Source organism: Musca autumnalis, unplaced genomic scaffold (genome assembly GCF_047663935.1).
Source record: "Musca autumnalis isolate F117 unplaced genomic scaffold, ASM4766393v1 scaffold_1, whole genome shotgun sequence".
In the NCBI taxonomy this organism is placed as follows: Eukaryota; Metazoa; Arthropoda; class Insecta; order Diptera; family Muscidae; genus Musca; species Musca autumnalis.
This window is the reverse complement of record NW_027411644.1, coordinates 161,647,077-161,663,870: the sequence shown is the minus strand read 5'-3', so window position 1 is coordinate 161,663,870 and position 16,794 is coordinate 161,647,077. Positions and strand designations below refer to the sequence as shown.

Below are 16,794 nucleotides of genomic sequence, written 5' to 3'. Positions count from 1 at the left end.
TTGATATAGCCCCGTAGGTGGTACATTTCACCTAGCTGAACACATTCTTTTAGATTGGATAACACTGTGCAACAAAATGGAAGTGAAAGTCTGCGGCACGGAAAATTCCTCTTGGGGAAGAAAGGCCTTAGTGAGTATATTATGAACCCCGAAGGACAGATGCGCCGTGAGTCGAACTTCCGCGTTATGGCGTGATGAAATTTTTGTTAGAGACTCTGTGGGCCATCAGGAATTAGCGTTGTATCTTTGTTCACTGTTGCTTATGTGCTCTACAAAAACAACAAACAAAGATATAAGGCTTACAGGGTCTCTTGCAAAAACTTCATCACGCCATAACGCGGAAGTTCGACTCACGGCGCATCTGTCCTTCGGGCTTTTTAATATACACACACCAAGGGCTTTCATCTCCAAAAGGAATTATCTCTGCCCCAACATTTGTGTTCACAGTGGAATTTAAGCAACAGTAGGAGTCTATCCATTGTCGAAAAGTTGTTCCACCTAAAATTGTGAAAGGACCCTAATTATTCCATTTTAATTAAGACTATTTTATGGTGGAGGGTATAAAAAGTTCGGCCCGGCCGAACTTAACGACTTTTTACTTGTTAAATCTAAAATAAAACAATTTTTTAAAAAGCACTTCATATATTTATCATCCTCCCTCGAACCTAGCCTTATTTGCTTATATGAAGAAATATATATTTTAATTAATTTTAATATAAACATTTAATATCTAATTTCAAATATCCATATTTCAAATATGAAGCATTGTGGCGTTTTTTTAATTGGGATAGCGTTTGCAATTTTGTTTTTTTCAAAATAGTCGGGCTTAATCCCATTGTTGTTGTTTTAATATTTTAAAACAACTATTTTATTAGTGGAAAAGATTTGACATTGCTCGCCAAGGGGTAAGGCAGGGAATACTATAGTTTCGATCCACGCCACTGGATCTCATCAGTTCCCTTGTTTCTTGTCTGTGGATATTCTCCACCGAAGTTATTTTTCAATAACTTCTTCAACAAGAAACTTTTTATACCCAAACATCAATCGTCAGCTCGAAGTATAAAGGTAAGCAAAGAAAAAAGTTCAATGAGAAGTTTTTCCTTGGCAACCTCATACAACTCCGACGAAAGTGTCTGCGAAAACAATTCAAACCTCTTCCACTTGTATGTGTCGTCGAATTTCGACAAATGCACACACCAAAATTTGGTTGGTCTGCTTTACAGCAAAAACAACACACGTTGTGCCAGTGTCTTCAATTTGAAGCATTGTGGCGTTTTTTTAATTGGGATAGCGTTTGCAATTTTGTTTTTTCAAAATAGTCAGGCTTAATCCAATTGTTGTTGTTTTAATATTTTAAAACAACTATTTTATTAGTGGAAAAGATTTGGCATTGCTCGCCAAGGGGTAAGGCAGGGAATACTATAGTTTCGATCCACGCCACTGGATCTCATCAGTTCCCTTGTTTCTTGTTTGTGGATATTCTCCACCGAAGTTATTTTTCAATAACTTCTTCAACAAGAAACTTTTTATAATATCCACAAACAAGAAACAAGGGAACTGATGAGATCCAGTGGCGTGGATCGAAACTATAGTATTCCCTGCCTTACCCCTTGGCGAGCAATGCCAAATCTTTTCCACCAATAAAATAGTTGTTTTAAAATATTAAAACAACAACAATGGGATTAAGCCAGACTATTTTGAAAAACATATTTCAAATATTTTTCATTTTAAGAAATCTTGAATATCATTACTAATCTGTTATTGGTAGAATTAATATCTCAATTAGTTTGCTTCCTATTGCATATCTTAAATGTTTTCTTTTGACTTTCATATGCCATCTTAGGCCACTATTTATGTCTCACTGATGGCTGCTACCATGTACGCTAAATTGTTGCCACCTTGTGCTATAGACTGACTACTTTTACAATCATTTATACTTTTTTTTTTAACATTTACCATTTTATATCTGTTACACTTTATATCTTTTTTATCGACATCAGTTAAGATTTCAATCTTTCTGTTGATTTTTACACTCTTTATTTCGATAACCAACGTACCGCAACCATAGCATATCACCACACAACTATGTAAAGCTTTTCTTTCCGTTGGCAATTTCATAGTCTGGTTTGAAGCTGGTTTTCACAGTTTTTGTTTTACTTCGTTTCTGATTTGGTTCTATTTACCGTTTTCATTTCACAAAAACACAATCTTTAGAGAGAAAGAAAAACTGAAGATGACAGGTGAAATAAAAAATAAGTCTTGTGGTATGAACGGCTTCATACTTTATGGCAATATTCAGCCGCGAATTTGGCATATATTGTCTGGTGTTTATTGTTTGTAGCCAACCTGGGGCCATACACTGTAATGCAAAAGTTTGGCAAAACATACAAAAATGCATTATCGAAATAGTGTGTGCAAATTTATTATCCACAGTGTTATTCTACCTTCAATAATGATGGTTATTATTTTTCATCCACCTGTCAGTTGATTATTTTCTTTTCCACACTTTAGTTCAGAATAATTTCATCGTCTGCTGTAAATTTGTTCTTTCTTTGAAAATGTTTTATTCACTTGTCCAGTTTAATTCTTATTACTTTTAGACCAGACAATTGAATTCAATGTGACTGGTAAAATTAATCTTTATTCTCTTTTGTTTTGTTCTTAAGTAGAAAAATGAAAAACTTTTCAGACACATTTGCCCACAATTATTTTTCCATTGAATTGTGATTGGCCGACTAAACAGCTTCGTTTGAATTTTATTCTGGTTGTCTTATTTGTTTAAACGAAGACATAAAAAAGTGAATGTCGTCGTATGGTGGCGGTGATTCTTTTTCTTTTTGGCGGATTAACTTAAGAAAAAGGAAATGACATTGAATGAAGCAACTTTCAATTATGGAAATTATCAAATATCAATGAAAATTAGTGAAAGTGTGTGAAAGAAAAAAATATATAAATAAATATCGCACGCTCACAGCACTGCTTGCTTCGGGCAATGCTGGTTGGAGATTCATATTTTTCCAGTGGGTCTTCAAGCATTTGAGAGCTTTTGGGAAGTCATTTCGAACAACAGATAATTTTTCAAAATTTTCAGCGTGGAACCAATGACAGCCCATGAGTAAGAAAGGAATGAAGTGAAGGAAGGGAAACTTCAGAGACGGGTTTTTTACAGCAACAACTGCACTGTGTGGCTCCTTGGTGACAAAATAACCATAATTACACAAATTTATTTTAATCTAATGCGTATATTTAATACAATTGAAGAAATTCAATTTTCACAACACAGAAAAGTATACATACACCCTAAGGAAATACGAGTATTATCGTAAAATTTATGGAATTAGTAGCAAAATTTATGCATTTTTTAGTTTTGGCGAATGTCTCTGGGTGTCTGAGATATATTTTAGAGAAAAGAAAATAATTTTTGGGGGTCAAATGCTGTAATTTAGGGCCGATTTCTTATATACCTCGTTAAAGCTGACCCTTGCTTAATTTTTTGCGTTTTTAGGTATTGTACTTTATAAAAAGCACAAAATTAGTTTCAGATTGCAAATCTTGAGACCCAAGAAAGCTTTGGAGTTGTTATTGACAAAATATTCCTTCCTGAACGTCGATTAATGCACGTTTTTCCTCAAATTTCTCAGGAAGTTAATATATTCCGCGGAATTCCTATCTGATTAAGTACAATTCTCCCATCCAAGGAATATGAAATTATCCGCCACTAAATCCACTGTCACACAGTTCACCACCTGAAATTAGGTTCCTCTGAACATATTGGTCAATGGTGTCTTGATTTCGACCACTTACTACCCCAAGATATTGGGTATATCGTTCGATAGCATGTTTAAGTCGTCCGCGATAAGATCAGAAGTAGGAACAAGGTTCTCAGGTCGATGACCTACAGGACTTGGTGTGCAGACAAAGAAACATTTCTGTCATCTTAAAAAACAATAACCTGATATGTGGTAAGATACGCGGCGCCAGTGTGGTATACAAATGTTAGTGCTACGACCATGAGAACTGCAACAGGGTGCCTCCTCATGACACCAGTGGACCATCTTCATGAGGATACGTAGATTGTACTGGTATATCAACGCAACAATATGTTGTCGATGCAGTACCTTTTTGAGTTTTACCGCCGTGAGCATCCCTGACACGATCTAGTGGATCTGGAGAGAGCCTATCAGGCATTCACACTGATGCAGTTGCGCAGACAGTGAAACGGAACAGTGAGAATGCCGCACTCTGGGATCCTCTGGGGTAATTCTGCGATTGTTTGAGGTTTCCATCTTTCAATTTGAGAGCAGCCAACATTATTTATTTAGATTTATTCTTAAAGTTACAGCCTTATAATGAAAGTCCTCAAGGTTTTTGCCGTTACATTGCATGTTCCTCAACCCGGACAGCTTCCTTTAGGCTTTGGGATTTCAATGTCCTCAGCGGAAAGCTGCTGGCACACCGTTGCTGCTTTGTGTGACCACAGCTTTAATCATATAACAAAGCTACTTGCAATATTGTTGCGTCAAGGATTATCTGTACTGCTGTCTGAAGGGTCCGTGCTACTTTCGGAACAATTAGGTATCGCGGAGCTGTTAAGAGTGTAGGCCGTCATTTCTACTATCCTCTATCGCTAGGATGGGTGGATGGTATTGGCACCAGTAGGTTTTATCACTGGAGTAACCAATGCGTACTTCGCCGTCGTTGTTCTCCCGTAGTCAACATTAGACCTTACAAAATACTTATATACAATCAGTGATGCTGTCAGATGCAGGCCACCACTTGTTGTCTTAACCATGAAAATTAGGCGCTATTTTCTTAATGGTGTTTCCAATATTGAAAACTAGAGTCAAAGTACCACATTGTCTTTGAAAGTCCCAGCCTTCCCTTGCAAGTTCTCTGGAACTGCATCAAAGTCTTTATCAAAAGCATTATCAGGGAGTCATCAGTATATTGCAATACTAATGGTCTGCTATTTTCCAAATCATGCGGTTTGGTGGTGGTGTAAATGTTTAAGAGGATATGTGACGGAAAACTGCCCTGACGGATTCAAGACGTCATCACGATCTCACTATCCTCAAGTTTCAATCACCGTTTAACAGAACATTCACGATTACCATTCAAGCGTCATTGATGTCCAGGGATATCTTTTAATTATTCAGCTTCAGAAGCGCAACTCTGCAAAACCTCATTCAGGCATTACATTCCAAGTGATCATAGTCAAAGATTGAGTCAGTCCGGAATGTCTGAAACATCAATTTTATGACGAACGCAGTGATGTCTTTTCATTTGGTATTATTTGTTATGAGGTCATAGCTAGGATTGAAATAGATCCTGATATAATTCCGCGACTACTTGGAATTTGTTGATTTGTTCCCCATGTCACGGAATATTCCGTTAATTCCAATTTTCCATTGTTTTTTAATGGGTCTCATTGGACCGAGTTTCTTTTGCTCTCATTATTGACAAGCCTCCGAAATATTTACTCTCTGTTCTCATTTATACTAAAGGTTTATATCTCAGATACTGCCTTGAGAGGACATTTTATAGTATACCCTCAGCATTTATGCTAACGAGGGTATATACACGTTCATACGGGCAAAATGTGCCTCCTCGAAATAATGGTTTTAGACCCCAAGTATGTTTGGACAAAATGTGTTTCAGATAATTTGGAGTTGATTTAGCCATGTCCGTCCGTCTGTCTGGCTGGCTGGAGCGCACGATAACTCTCGAACGGATCAACCAATTCGCTCCAAGATTTGACTTTCTTAATATTTTGTCCAAACTTAGTTTAAGTTCGAAGATGGGTTATATCGGTCCACTCCTTTCGGTACCTCCCCGACGAAAGTTCAGCAATGTTCGGAAAATTTGTGCGAACGATAACTCTTGAAGGAATTCACCGTTTGGTCCATACTTTGCACATCGTGAAATTTCTACCAGACTTAGATGATGTTCCAATATGGACTCAATCGGTCCACTACTTCGGGTACCTCCCACACAAAATTTCGGAAAAGTTCAGTTAAGGACCAGCTCTAGAATCGCTTTGATTTTTGCTGTAGCAATTTGTATTTGCTGCCCCCCATAGACGGTACAAGTTTCATCAGGGGCAAGTCCATACTTCTTGAGAAAATTGCCTGAAAGGTACAAAAAAACCCTATGACCGTGTGTGGTGGTTGGAGCGCAAGATAACTCTCGAACGGATCTGCCGATTCGGTCCAAAATATGGCCTTCATAATATTTTGTGCAAACTTAGTTTAAGTTCGAAGATAAGTCATATTGGTACACTGCTTCAGGTACCTCCCCCGCAAAAGTTAAAAAATGTTCGGAAAAATTGTGCACACGATAACTCTTGATGGGAGTGGCCGATTTGGTCCATACTTTACACATCCTAATATATCTACCAGATATAGATCAGGTTTGAATATGGACTATACCTGTCCACTCCTTCGGGTACCTCCCACACAAAATTTTGGATAAATTCACTTTAAGGCCTGCTCTGGAATCACTTTGATTTTTGTTGAAGCAACTTGTATTCGCTGCCTCAATTACGACAGCAAAATTTTTTTCAGGGGCAAGTCCATACATCTTGAGAAAACAGTCCGAAAGTTGTAAAAAACCCCTATGGCACCATATGTAGTGGCCAGAGAGCTCGAAGCAAACACTGCGTTCTTCCACACTTTTGATATTGTAATTTCTTCGTATATTAGTTGAAATTCGGAGGTGGTGCTTATAGGTCCACTCCTTCCGGTAACTCCCCCACAAAAGTTCGAAAATATTCGCTAAAATGGTACTCGCGATATCTCATAGACGTAGCAACAGATTTGGTCCAATCCTTGTGGTACCACCCACACAAATGTTCAACATTTTTGTGTGGTTAGGGGTCTGTTCGAGGATCCTTTGAACATTTTTACCAAAGGTATCTATCTATCGATATCGCCGCAATCTTTTGAGCTTTAATCCTGTCCATACCTTTGTCGCTTCATGCGACCAAAATTTTGAAAACCCCCCTAAATACATAATACATAAGTTTTTTTTTTGGAAAAAAGTATTTCAATCCACACTTGTTATATATTATTTATATCATCCTCAAAACAGAATGTATATCAAAATTGCCAAACAAGCGTTTCCCATGAACGGAGTTTTCATGAAGCAGAATACCTTTATTTAAAAAATGCTACTTTTTTTCTCTTGCCATTTTTCATAGTTTTTACTTTATGTTGCAACGAAGAAAATGTTAATGAAACAACAATGTATAATAACCTCAAAATAGTCTTTGTTGAAGAGATAAAAACTAGAATTTAGTAACACCTTTTCGTATTTTAGCAGAAAAAAAAAACATAATCGAATAATTTGTCATTTTTGTTATCGCATCGACATTAAGATTTGACATCTTCATCGTCATGATGTTGGCCAATGTCTCATTGGTTAATATCTGTGGCGATTTCTATGTTCAACTACGTCTAACATTGGATTGTAAATGTCAAAAATTTAAATCTTCTGCTGATTAAGCTATTTAACCAATGATATTTAAAATTATCGCATTAAAAGTAACAACACCATCAGCAACCAGAATCACATGTAATAAAATATCAAATTTTAATTATCAATACCACAAAAGTGATGCGTGATGCACATCCATTTACCAGTACACACACATTTTGAAATTCTTCAGTAGAAGCCTAACCTTGGAGTTTAAAATAAATAATCTTCAGCTATCTTTAGGTGTTATTAATGGCAATAACATGAAAAACACTTGTAACACTTTTTTTCTTAAAACAAGACGGTGTGCCCTGTGGCTTAATAAAATTTCACTCATTTATTATGCTCACAGGTTTACATATATAACGCCCATTTTACACACAACAACAGTACCTTTAATGGATTTCCCATGGATACAAATTAACCAGCAAAAGGAAAGTAAACTTAATTTGATTTTATTAAAATGCTAAAACGCATTTAAGAAAGAATGATTACAACGTTCATCTTGTGGTGAATTTTGTAATATGTAACATGTCATTAATTAATAAATATCAAAGGTTAAAAATAAATAATTTCCAATCAAAAAAGAGAAATGGATTTTAAAAAAGAGAACGGTGTTCTATTTTTACGGATATTGTAATAATTACAATTTTATTCACTTTCTCTGAGATACTAATGGAATATGGGTTTTTAGGAGAGAAGAGGCATAGAGAGTGTACCCCAAAAACTAACGATTAAAACTTGTGTACAATAAGACTAGAAAATATTTTTTTCTATTTTTAAAATAAATCTATAATTTTTTCATAAATTTTCTAAATATCTTAAATTGGTTTAGCCTATACACTTGTTCAATGATTATGTGCATTATTGCGATTTATTTGACGTATGTATATTAGGTGTGGACGATAACTTTCCCAGCAATAATTACTCAAGCAAGAAAAATTGCAGAAAGTTATCGAACAACATTTTGCAAAAACTTGCAAGAAAATCAGCTGTTTCCGAAAATGTATGAAAATTGTTTTTGTTTCTTTTGATATTTTAAACCAAATGGAACAAAAACATATATTTTAAAATTGCATTTGACTTCCTTAAAGCAGTAATCCTATCCACAATGCTTTAAAATCTAAAAAATCTGAAATTGTGAAATTTTCGTGGTCACAAATGTTAACATTTCAAGTTGGTTACATTTAACAGCTGATTAAAAGTCAGCTGGCCGAACTTACAAATTTTTACGGGACAAATTTTCCCAGTAAAAATTTGCAAGTTCTCAGTCACCAAACTCTTCAAAAATCTCTCCAAACTCGCTCTCTTTTGCTGGATAATTTTGTTATCGAACAGCATTCAGTAAAAATTTGTACGAATTTGTAAAAAATTTTGAGTTATCGTACAGACCTATTGTATGAAAATGACAACTTAAATCCGCTGGATTTGCTAAACCAAGTATAGTATAAACGTGGCTTTGAAAGGCTTTGAAATTTTGTTCAATTATTATTTTATGAAAAAAAAAAACTGCCGGTATTTTTTACAATCTTCTAATCCGTTCTACTATTTCTTTATATTACAATTTTGTAATCCCCATCAAATGTCAATAAAAATGAGCCAGACATCCAAAATAACAAAGACAAAAGAAAAATAACACACAAACTTTTGGCCGATAAACACTTCTTTCCAACACGAACATACAAATATCATAAAGATTATTTGGCGATTATGCGTTAAAAGTTCTTTGCTTCTTCTTCTTCATTGTCGTTTTATGGACACTTTTATAAGTTATGATAGTTAAATATTTATAAGCAATTTTGATTAACAAAATTGACAATTGCCATATTTAAGAAGTGCTAATAAAATCCAGACCGCCATCTACAGTTGTTTACATAATTTAAGAACCTAAATTATTTATGAGGTGACTGACTGGCTGGCTGGTTGGTTGACTGACTTGACAAATTTGTATTTAGCAGTTCACCGCACGTTATTATGTGCCATATTCCAAGCACGTTTTCTCAGACCAATTAATTTCTTTGGTGTTACCGTTTTTATTAAATAATAAATTTGTTATTTTGTAATTTTCCCAATTTTGAGGTTATTTTTTGCGAATGTAATAAATTTTAATGTCATTAAGTAAATGTAAATTTAAATACTTTGGTATCGCAGTACATATTAAAAATTCCGTAAACACACGAAAGGGCATTGAGTTGGTCTTGAGAGACCACAATTCTGGGAGATACCCAAAACCATGCCAATGGAATGTGGTTTACAAAAAATAAGAAACACCGCTGATTCTTTTTAGGGTAACATTTGTAATTCAATACAGACAGGAACATTCAGCAATGTTTAAAAATCAACATTTTATTAAAAACACCAGAGTAATTTCAGTTTGAGCCTGAGTTCTGTATGAATGTCCAAAAAATTAACATTTGTACTTTTCCCGCAAAAGTTTATGTTGTAAATTTTCTAATTTTCATTCAATTTTGATTAAATATTTCCCATTATTTAGACTTTTACCAAATCCTATTTAACATATGTCTCTTTCATACTTTTTTCCTTTCCAGTTTTATGGGTGTCTGTGTACAAGAGGGACAATTGCATGCCTTAACTGAATACATAAATGGTGGTTCATTGGAACAGCTATTGGCAAACAAAGAAGTCGTTTTAACGGCTGCAGCAAAAATAAGACTGGCATTGGGTGTCGCATGTGGTATGGCCTATGTCCATGATGCAGGGATATTCCATCGAGACCTAACGAGTAAAGTAAGTCAAGACACAATATATTTTGAAAAAGAAATATTCATTTGATATGTATGTTTCTCTCCCTTCCTCTTTACAGAATGTATTAATACGAAATTTACCCGGTGGACGTTTTGAGTCGGTGGTCGGTGACTTTGGTTTGGCCACCAAAATTCCCGATAAAAAGTAATTTATACAAACATATCTACATTTTTCTAATTTTTAAAATTTCCTTTTTATTGTCTTTTCCTTCCCCCCTTAGGCGCAAAACACGTTTAGACTATGTTGGCTCACCGTATTGGGTTAGTCCTGAATGCCTGAAAAATCAATTTTATGACGAACGCAGTGATGTCTTTTCATTTGGTATTATTTGTTGTGAGATCATAGCTAGAATAGAAGCAGATCCTGATATAATGCCACGTAGCGATTCATTTGGTTTGGACTACTTGGCATTTGTTGATTTGTGTCCCATGGACACACCACCTGTATTTTTAAGACTGGCTTTTTATTGTTGTATAGTAAGTTTTCTTTAACTATCATCGCACTGTATATTCCATTAATTCCCATCTTCATTTTACTTTTTCCCATTACAGTACGATCCCAAAAGTAGGCCCACGTTTCATGATGCCTCGAAGAAACTTACTTTACTTTTGGAAAAATATGAGCATGACTCCAGCTCGGGAAATGCCGCAAATGGTGGGGCCACATCATCCTCCTCGTCCACAATCAGTGCCAGTTCAAGTCCTTTAAGTTCCTTGGAAATGACTTGCTCACCCAATGGCAGTGATGCGGAAAACATATGTCAAGCGAATACCCATAAAAATGGTTGTACTCGTCACTTGACAACAAAGAAATTAAATGCCCCCACGACACCTTGTATTAAAACCGCCCCAGCTGGTCAAATAACACCGCGTCACATGAAAGAAGTTAGCGACAATGGTTTCTTATTTCCGGAGCAGGTAAATCGTAGCAATTCCATAACAAATGGTTCTTCCTCCCCAATGGATGTCGATGATAATGGCATCGTTAAGAATCGTGTAAAGAGAGCCACGAAGCGTTACGAAGCTGCAGCAGAAATGCTAATGCAACAGCATCGCCGCTCCCTGAGTGAGAATATAATACACTTTCCTCTGCACACAACACCCAGCGACAAGGCCCGATGCCATCAAATGAATCGCCAGAGATCTTCCACACATTCACCAACCCCACCTCCGTTTGGTGGTTCATCTAGCGCCACAGCTGTAAGTGCTGCACATGCGCAAGCACGTGAGTCGCCACCACCGGTGCTAACCCTAAGGAAAGTGGCTGAGACCATGTGCCTAAAGGATGCCCTCTACAAACCCATACGTGCTGATCACAATGGTGTCAAATCCAATCCCTTTACAGCTCTGGCCCAACTGAGACGGGTGAAAAAGGTATTGGGAGCCAATCCGAAAACTTATGCGGCGGGTGTTGGAGACTTGTTTAGTTCGTGTTTCGAAATGTGTGCTCCTTTCTTTAAGGAAGTGGCTGCATTGCAACAAAAACCCGCCAATGGTGTAAATGATGATGCTGCTGGTGGTGGTAAAACAACGAATGCTGGGGCAGCAGCTACATCGCCCAATGAACCAAAGAGTTTGCCAACATCACCACAATTGTCACGCAAATATAGTGCAATCGAACTAAAACTGTCGCCAACACTACCGCTTCCACTGTGTTGTACCAACGAGGTAGACGATGATGACTGTGTTGACGACTCGGATGCGGAGCAAGATGCAGATGGAGGTGGCAATTGTGCCGATGCCGAATCAAGCAGTGATGATTCAGCCGAGCGACCTGCACCCAATCCTGTTGCTCGCAAGTATCGGGCAAACTCCCTCTTCACACATCCCTTATTTCGCGGCAATGGTAGCTCTAAAACTACCGAAGATCAATGTTCGGCAATGGCCGCCCTGGCTGCACAAACTGCTGCCGTATCAACGGCGACGGTAGCCATGGAAGATGGTAACTCTTCTGAGGATGGTTGTGATGGTGATGGCGGCTTAAAATCCTCCAAGGATTTGCCAATATCTGCATCAACACCTTCGCCACCAACACCGCCTGCACCAACATCAGCGCCCATGGTTGCAACACCCGCCTCTTTATCCTCGTGTACAGATTTCGATTTGAATGACATAAAACCCAGTGATTTTCTACCCACAAAAAGTTCACTGACACGACGAGATTCCATAGAAAGTGGTTTCTATTCGTGCTTCAACGAAGAATCGGATGCGGCAACAACATTTCGTCAATTCAATGGTGCCGGTGTATCTTCATTAGGTTTGGGTTGCGGTGGTGGCAGCAGTTGTTGCTTTGAACAGCTTAAGTCACAGCTTATGTTGGATGTCGGAGCCAATGGAGAATTGAGGTAGGATTTTAAATGACTTGACATAATAGAACATAACTTAATCATTGGTTTTTGGTAACTTTGCAGTGACAAATTGGCCAGTTTATGCCGCTGTTGTTATTATAGTTCTGCGTCACAAAACGGTGGAGGACATCACCAGTTGCTCAATGATTCTTCCTCCACTTCCTCATCGGTGCTGTTGATCGATGAGCCAACCACAAGTAGTGGCGGTATAAATACCTCTTCTAGTGCAGCGGCTTTGCGATCATTTGATGATCTGGAGCTACCGGATGCCACACGAAATCATCGCCGTTACACCTGTCATCATCACTTGTTGGGTGCTGGTAATCAAAATGATAGCAATTTTGCCGCCACTGCAGGTCTCATTAATCGTTTGGCCTTGGATTCGGAAATCCACTCGTTAATGCAGCGCAGTCCCTTTGCCACCAATCAACTGTTGTATTGCAAAAATCGTACCTCCTCTATTTACACTGACAGTTCAGATGATATTAGCAGTTTGGCCGGTTCCGATTCATTGCTATGGGACGAAAGGTCATTTGCCTATCCACCCAGTACACGTTCTGCACAAATTGCCAAAATTGTTGAGTATTTCGAAAGGAAACGGCAAGTACCTGATACTGTGCCGCCACCACGTGGCAGTGTTAGTAGTGGCAGTGGGGGTGGTGTGGGACACAATAATGCCACTGGTGGTAGTGGCTCAACATCTTCCTCGTCCTCAATGGCAGCAGCAGTGGCAGCTTCAGCTTTAGGTTCATCATATTTGTCATATGAAACAAGACGTTATTCCGATTTCAAACGCCATGCAGCTATTAATTCCGATTATGAGGCGTTTTGTTTTGATTTGGATAAGAAACCATCACAGGCGCGTCTGATGGTGTGTGAGGGAGCGGTTAAATCAAAGTTGCAGATTTTCGATAAACTAAAATGCCAACAGCAGCAAGCAAATTGTGTCGGAACGACGACCACAGCGGTAAGTTGCAGTAATTCCATGGCTGCAGTTTCCGCAACAAATAATTGCAATACAACAACTGCAAGCGTGGGGACATCAACCACATTGGCCACAACAGCAGCAATGACAGCATCGACTGGTTCTATTACACCAACCCAAACTCCTACAAGTACAACGACAGCAATATGTTCACAAATCAATAGTGCTGGTTAATCTTAAAAACTAAATATCCTTAACATTGATTGTCCTTTTAAAAAAAAAAATGAACTTGCCCTGTTTCTTCTAAACTATCCCCTCCCTTCCCCATCTTTTTATTCTTCTTATTCAGCTTTCCTTTCTAAAGTTAACTTTGGATCTTTAAGACTATTTACGCTAAAAATTGGTAAAGTATCCTCTTTTTCCCCCTTTTCATTCTTTGTGGTTTCTTTGAATCCAAAAAAATATACAATGAATTATTTTTAAGTTAATGAATAAAATAAATGATTTTTTGTTATTATTTCTTTATTTGAAAAATTCCTTATTATTTTACACAACTAAACTATGAAAACAAAATATGCCTATATGTGTGTGTGATTGTTAATGTATTTCACCAACAAGAAAAAAAACAAACGATAATTTTGTATTGTTTCCTATTTATTTATTGCAATTTTATTTATATTTATTATTTTTTCTTCTTGTTTCCTGTAGATCTATATTAAAAAGTGAAAGGCATATCGTAATAAATTTATAAATTATTTGTTATAACATTTTGAAATTAAAAAGAATACATTTAATACAAACTATCTAACTCACCACAGGAACCATATGAACAGTGAAAACTTTATTGGTTTTTTATTTCAATGGTGGGAAAACATTCTATGAAAGCCAGAAAATATATCAAAACATCAAGGTTATCAATAAAATAGGTTTGTCCTTTTACTCGATGATTTTTACTAAATGTTGCTGAAACACTTTTTTAGCAACTTTTCAGTTATACAACATTTGTAATAATTAATACAAATTATCGAGTATACGGGCAGGCATAATATATCGAAGGTTTTTTTGATCGGCTAGTATTGAATAACACTGTTTGTATTTGGAAATTTAAAAGACTAATTAACGGAGAATTTTGTATTCTGAGTTTTCGGTTGTTTATAATAAATTTCTTTTTGTATATACTTTTTTAATTATTTAGATTTTTTGCTTTCTTTTTACTAGTCTCTTTGTTATTAATAAAAACTAAAGTCTCCTTTGACATAGAAAACCTCACTCAACATGACTGGATAAAAAAAAAAAACCATAAAAACACACACACATGGAAAACACACAAAAGGCGTATCATTGACACTCTAATTTAAATGCCAAAAGTAATTATGTTTAAAGGTAAGAATAACAAGCTAAAAAATATGTAAAAACTATATGTGTATATATAAATTTAGTACATAGTTTATGTTTCAAATATGGTGTAATTTATTTAATTTCCAAGTTTTAGTTAAACATTTAATGGAAATAACTTTTTTTCATTTCAAGTCTATAAATATTAAAAAAACAAACTAGTCCTTTCTATTTATAACAAAAAACACAAACGTTTATTGAAAAGTAAAAAAACGCAAAAACAACTAAAAAATGTATTATTTTAAATAAAAAACAAAACTTTATTTCATTCGATTTTGGGTATACTCTACAAAAACAATGGCCAAGCTATTTGAAAATTATTTATTAACTTATTTATTTCAAATCATAATTGTTTCTTTTATTAACTAAAATAATAAGATAATGATAATTTCAATATAATTCTACATACACAAAATCAAAACATATATGAATATGTATGTATATCCTTAAATATCAACATGTTAAAAAGAAAAACTATATATTTTGTGTTTCTGTATATTGCAAAAAAGAAAAAATGTGTTTAATTTCTACACAATTAGAAATGATTAATAAAAATAATTATTATTTTTTGTTTTGTTTTAGTATTATTAGTAAAAAGGGGTTGTAAGACTTAAAATATGCGATAATGAAAAACAAATGAAAGTTTATTTAGTAAAAAAATATATATACCCAACATATAAAATTCATTATAATTTGTTCTGTGTATAAAAATAATAATGATTACTTTTTCAGTTTTGTATATATAAATAGAAACACATTAATACTTTGTTTATATGTAAGATTTAAAGACAGAAAAAAAAAACGAAACAAATTTTCCCATATTATGTGTTTTTAAACATCAATCAACAATTTTATTTAGCGTTTCAAGAAAAGTACTACATACTTTAATTGTCAAACTGTTTATTTTTTAAGACATATACGGATATTTATTATAATTTTATTTTTTTTTTCTTACCATAATGTTAATTAATTTTTCATTTATTTCCAATTCTTATATTTAAGCATTGTGAAAATATTGCTATTTTTTCTGGATTTTTGAAAAGATTTTTAGAATAAAGGATTTTTTGAAAATATTATTTGTATTTTGTTTTTTATTTATGTTTCGTTTCACTTTGGTTTTATCTACGGCTTCTATTTTAAACGCACTTATCATACAAATACTCATATGTCATGACGAAGAAACGGAGTGGTCAATAGAAAATTTAACGCAAGTGATTGAATTGATTTTCAAAGGAGTTTTTTGCAATATAGTGTACCATAAAAGTATATGGAATACATACAATTACAAGGAATTATGCAAATCTTTCAACATATGGAATTACTCTCTGTTGCATTCTTTACATTTGGTTCCTTGGCGATTGTCTGTTTTATGGATGGAGGGAAAGGTTAGCCATATGGAATCCTTTGCCTCTCAACACCATCTCTCGCCGACAAACTGACAATTGCTATCGGAAAAATTGCCTAATATGCCTTGTTTTCTTTAATAGTATGTATTTTTGAATTACTTTTCAGAATCCGGTTTATCTAGTCTTTACACTTTTATGTCTTTGTAGAAAAAGAGCAACGTGGAAGAAAAGTTAAAAACTATATACAAAATATGTGTTGATAGCATTGGATATGGATAGTTTTATGATCTAAAAAAGAAAAGAAAAGGATAGAATTTGAAAGAGGGTTAAGCAGATTTTAGTGGTTAATACAATTTTGAGGACCCACTGTAAAACCTTGGTCGGATGAAATACCTCAGCATCTAGACTTTTTATGCCTTTTTAAGTGGGGAAATTTCAGTGCGAAGTACACTGTTGCCATACAATCATGAGTATTTTCCAACTTAGTTCCGTTGGTATAAAAATCCACAATGTCCAGATGTTAATACTTTTGTTTTAGTTAT

The 16,794-nt window shown here is 35.3% G+C and overlaps 1 protein-coding gene across 1 annotated transcript in view; it reads left to right on the top strand.

Moving 5' to 3' along the window:
- Nucleotides 1-15,982, top strand: part of cdi (serine/threonine kinase) — a 409,485-nt gene extending 393,503 nt beyond the window's left edge. The window contains exons 4-8 of the mRNA XM_073958754.1: nt 10,023-10,221; nt 10,298-10,383; nt 10,460-10,715; nt 10,791-12,583; nt 12,650-15,982. Coding sequence (XP_073814855.1) covers nt 10,023-10,221; nt 10,298-10,383; nt 10,460-10,715; nt 10,791-12,583; nt 12,650-13,745 — 3,430 coding nt within the window. The 3' untranslated portion in view covers nt 13,746-15,982. The remainder of the gene's footprint in view (nt 1-10,022; nt 10,222-10,297; nt 10,384-10,459; nt 10,716-10,790; nt 12,584-12,649) is intronic.
- The last annotated feature ends 812 nt before the right edge of the window (nt 15,983-16,794 follow it).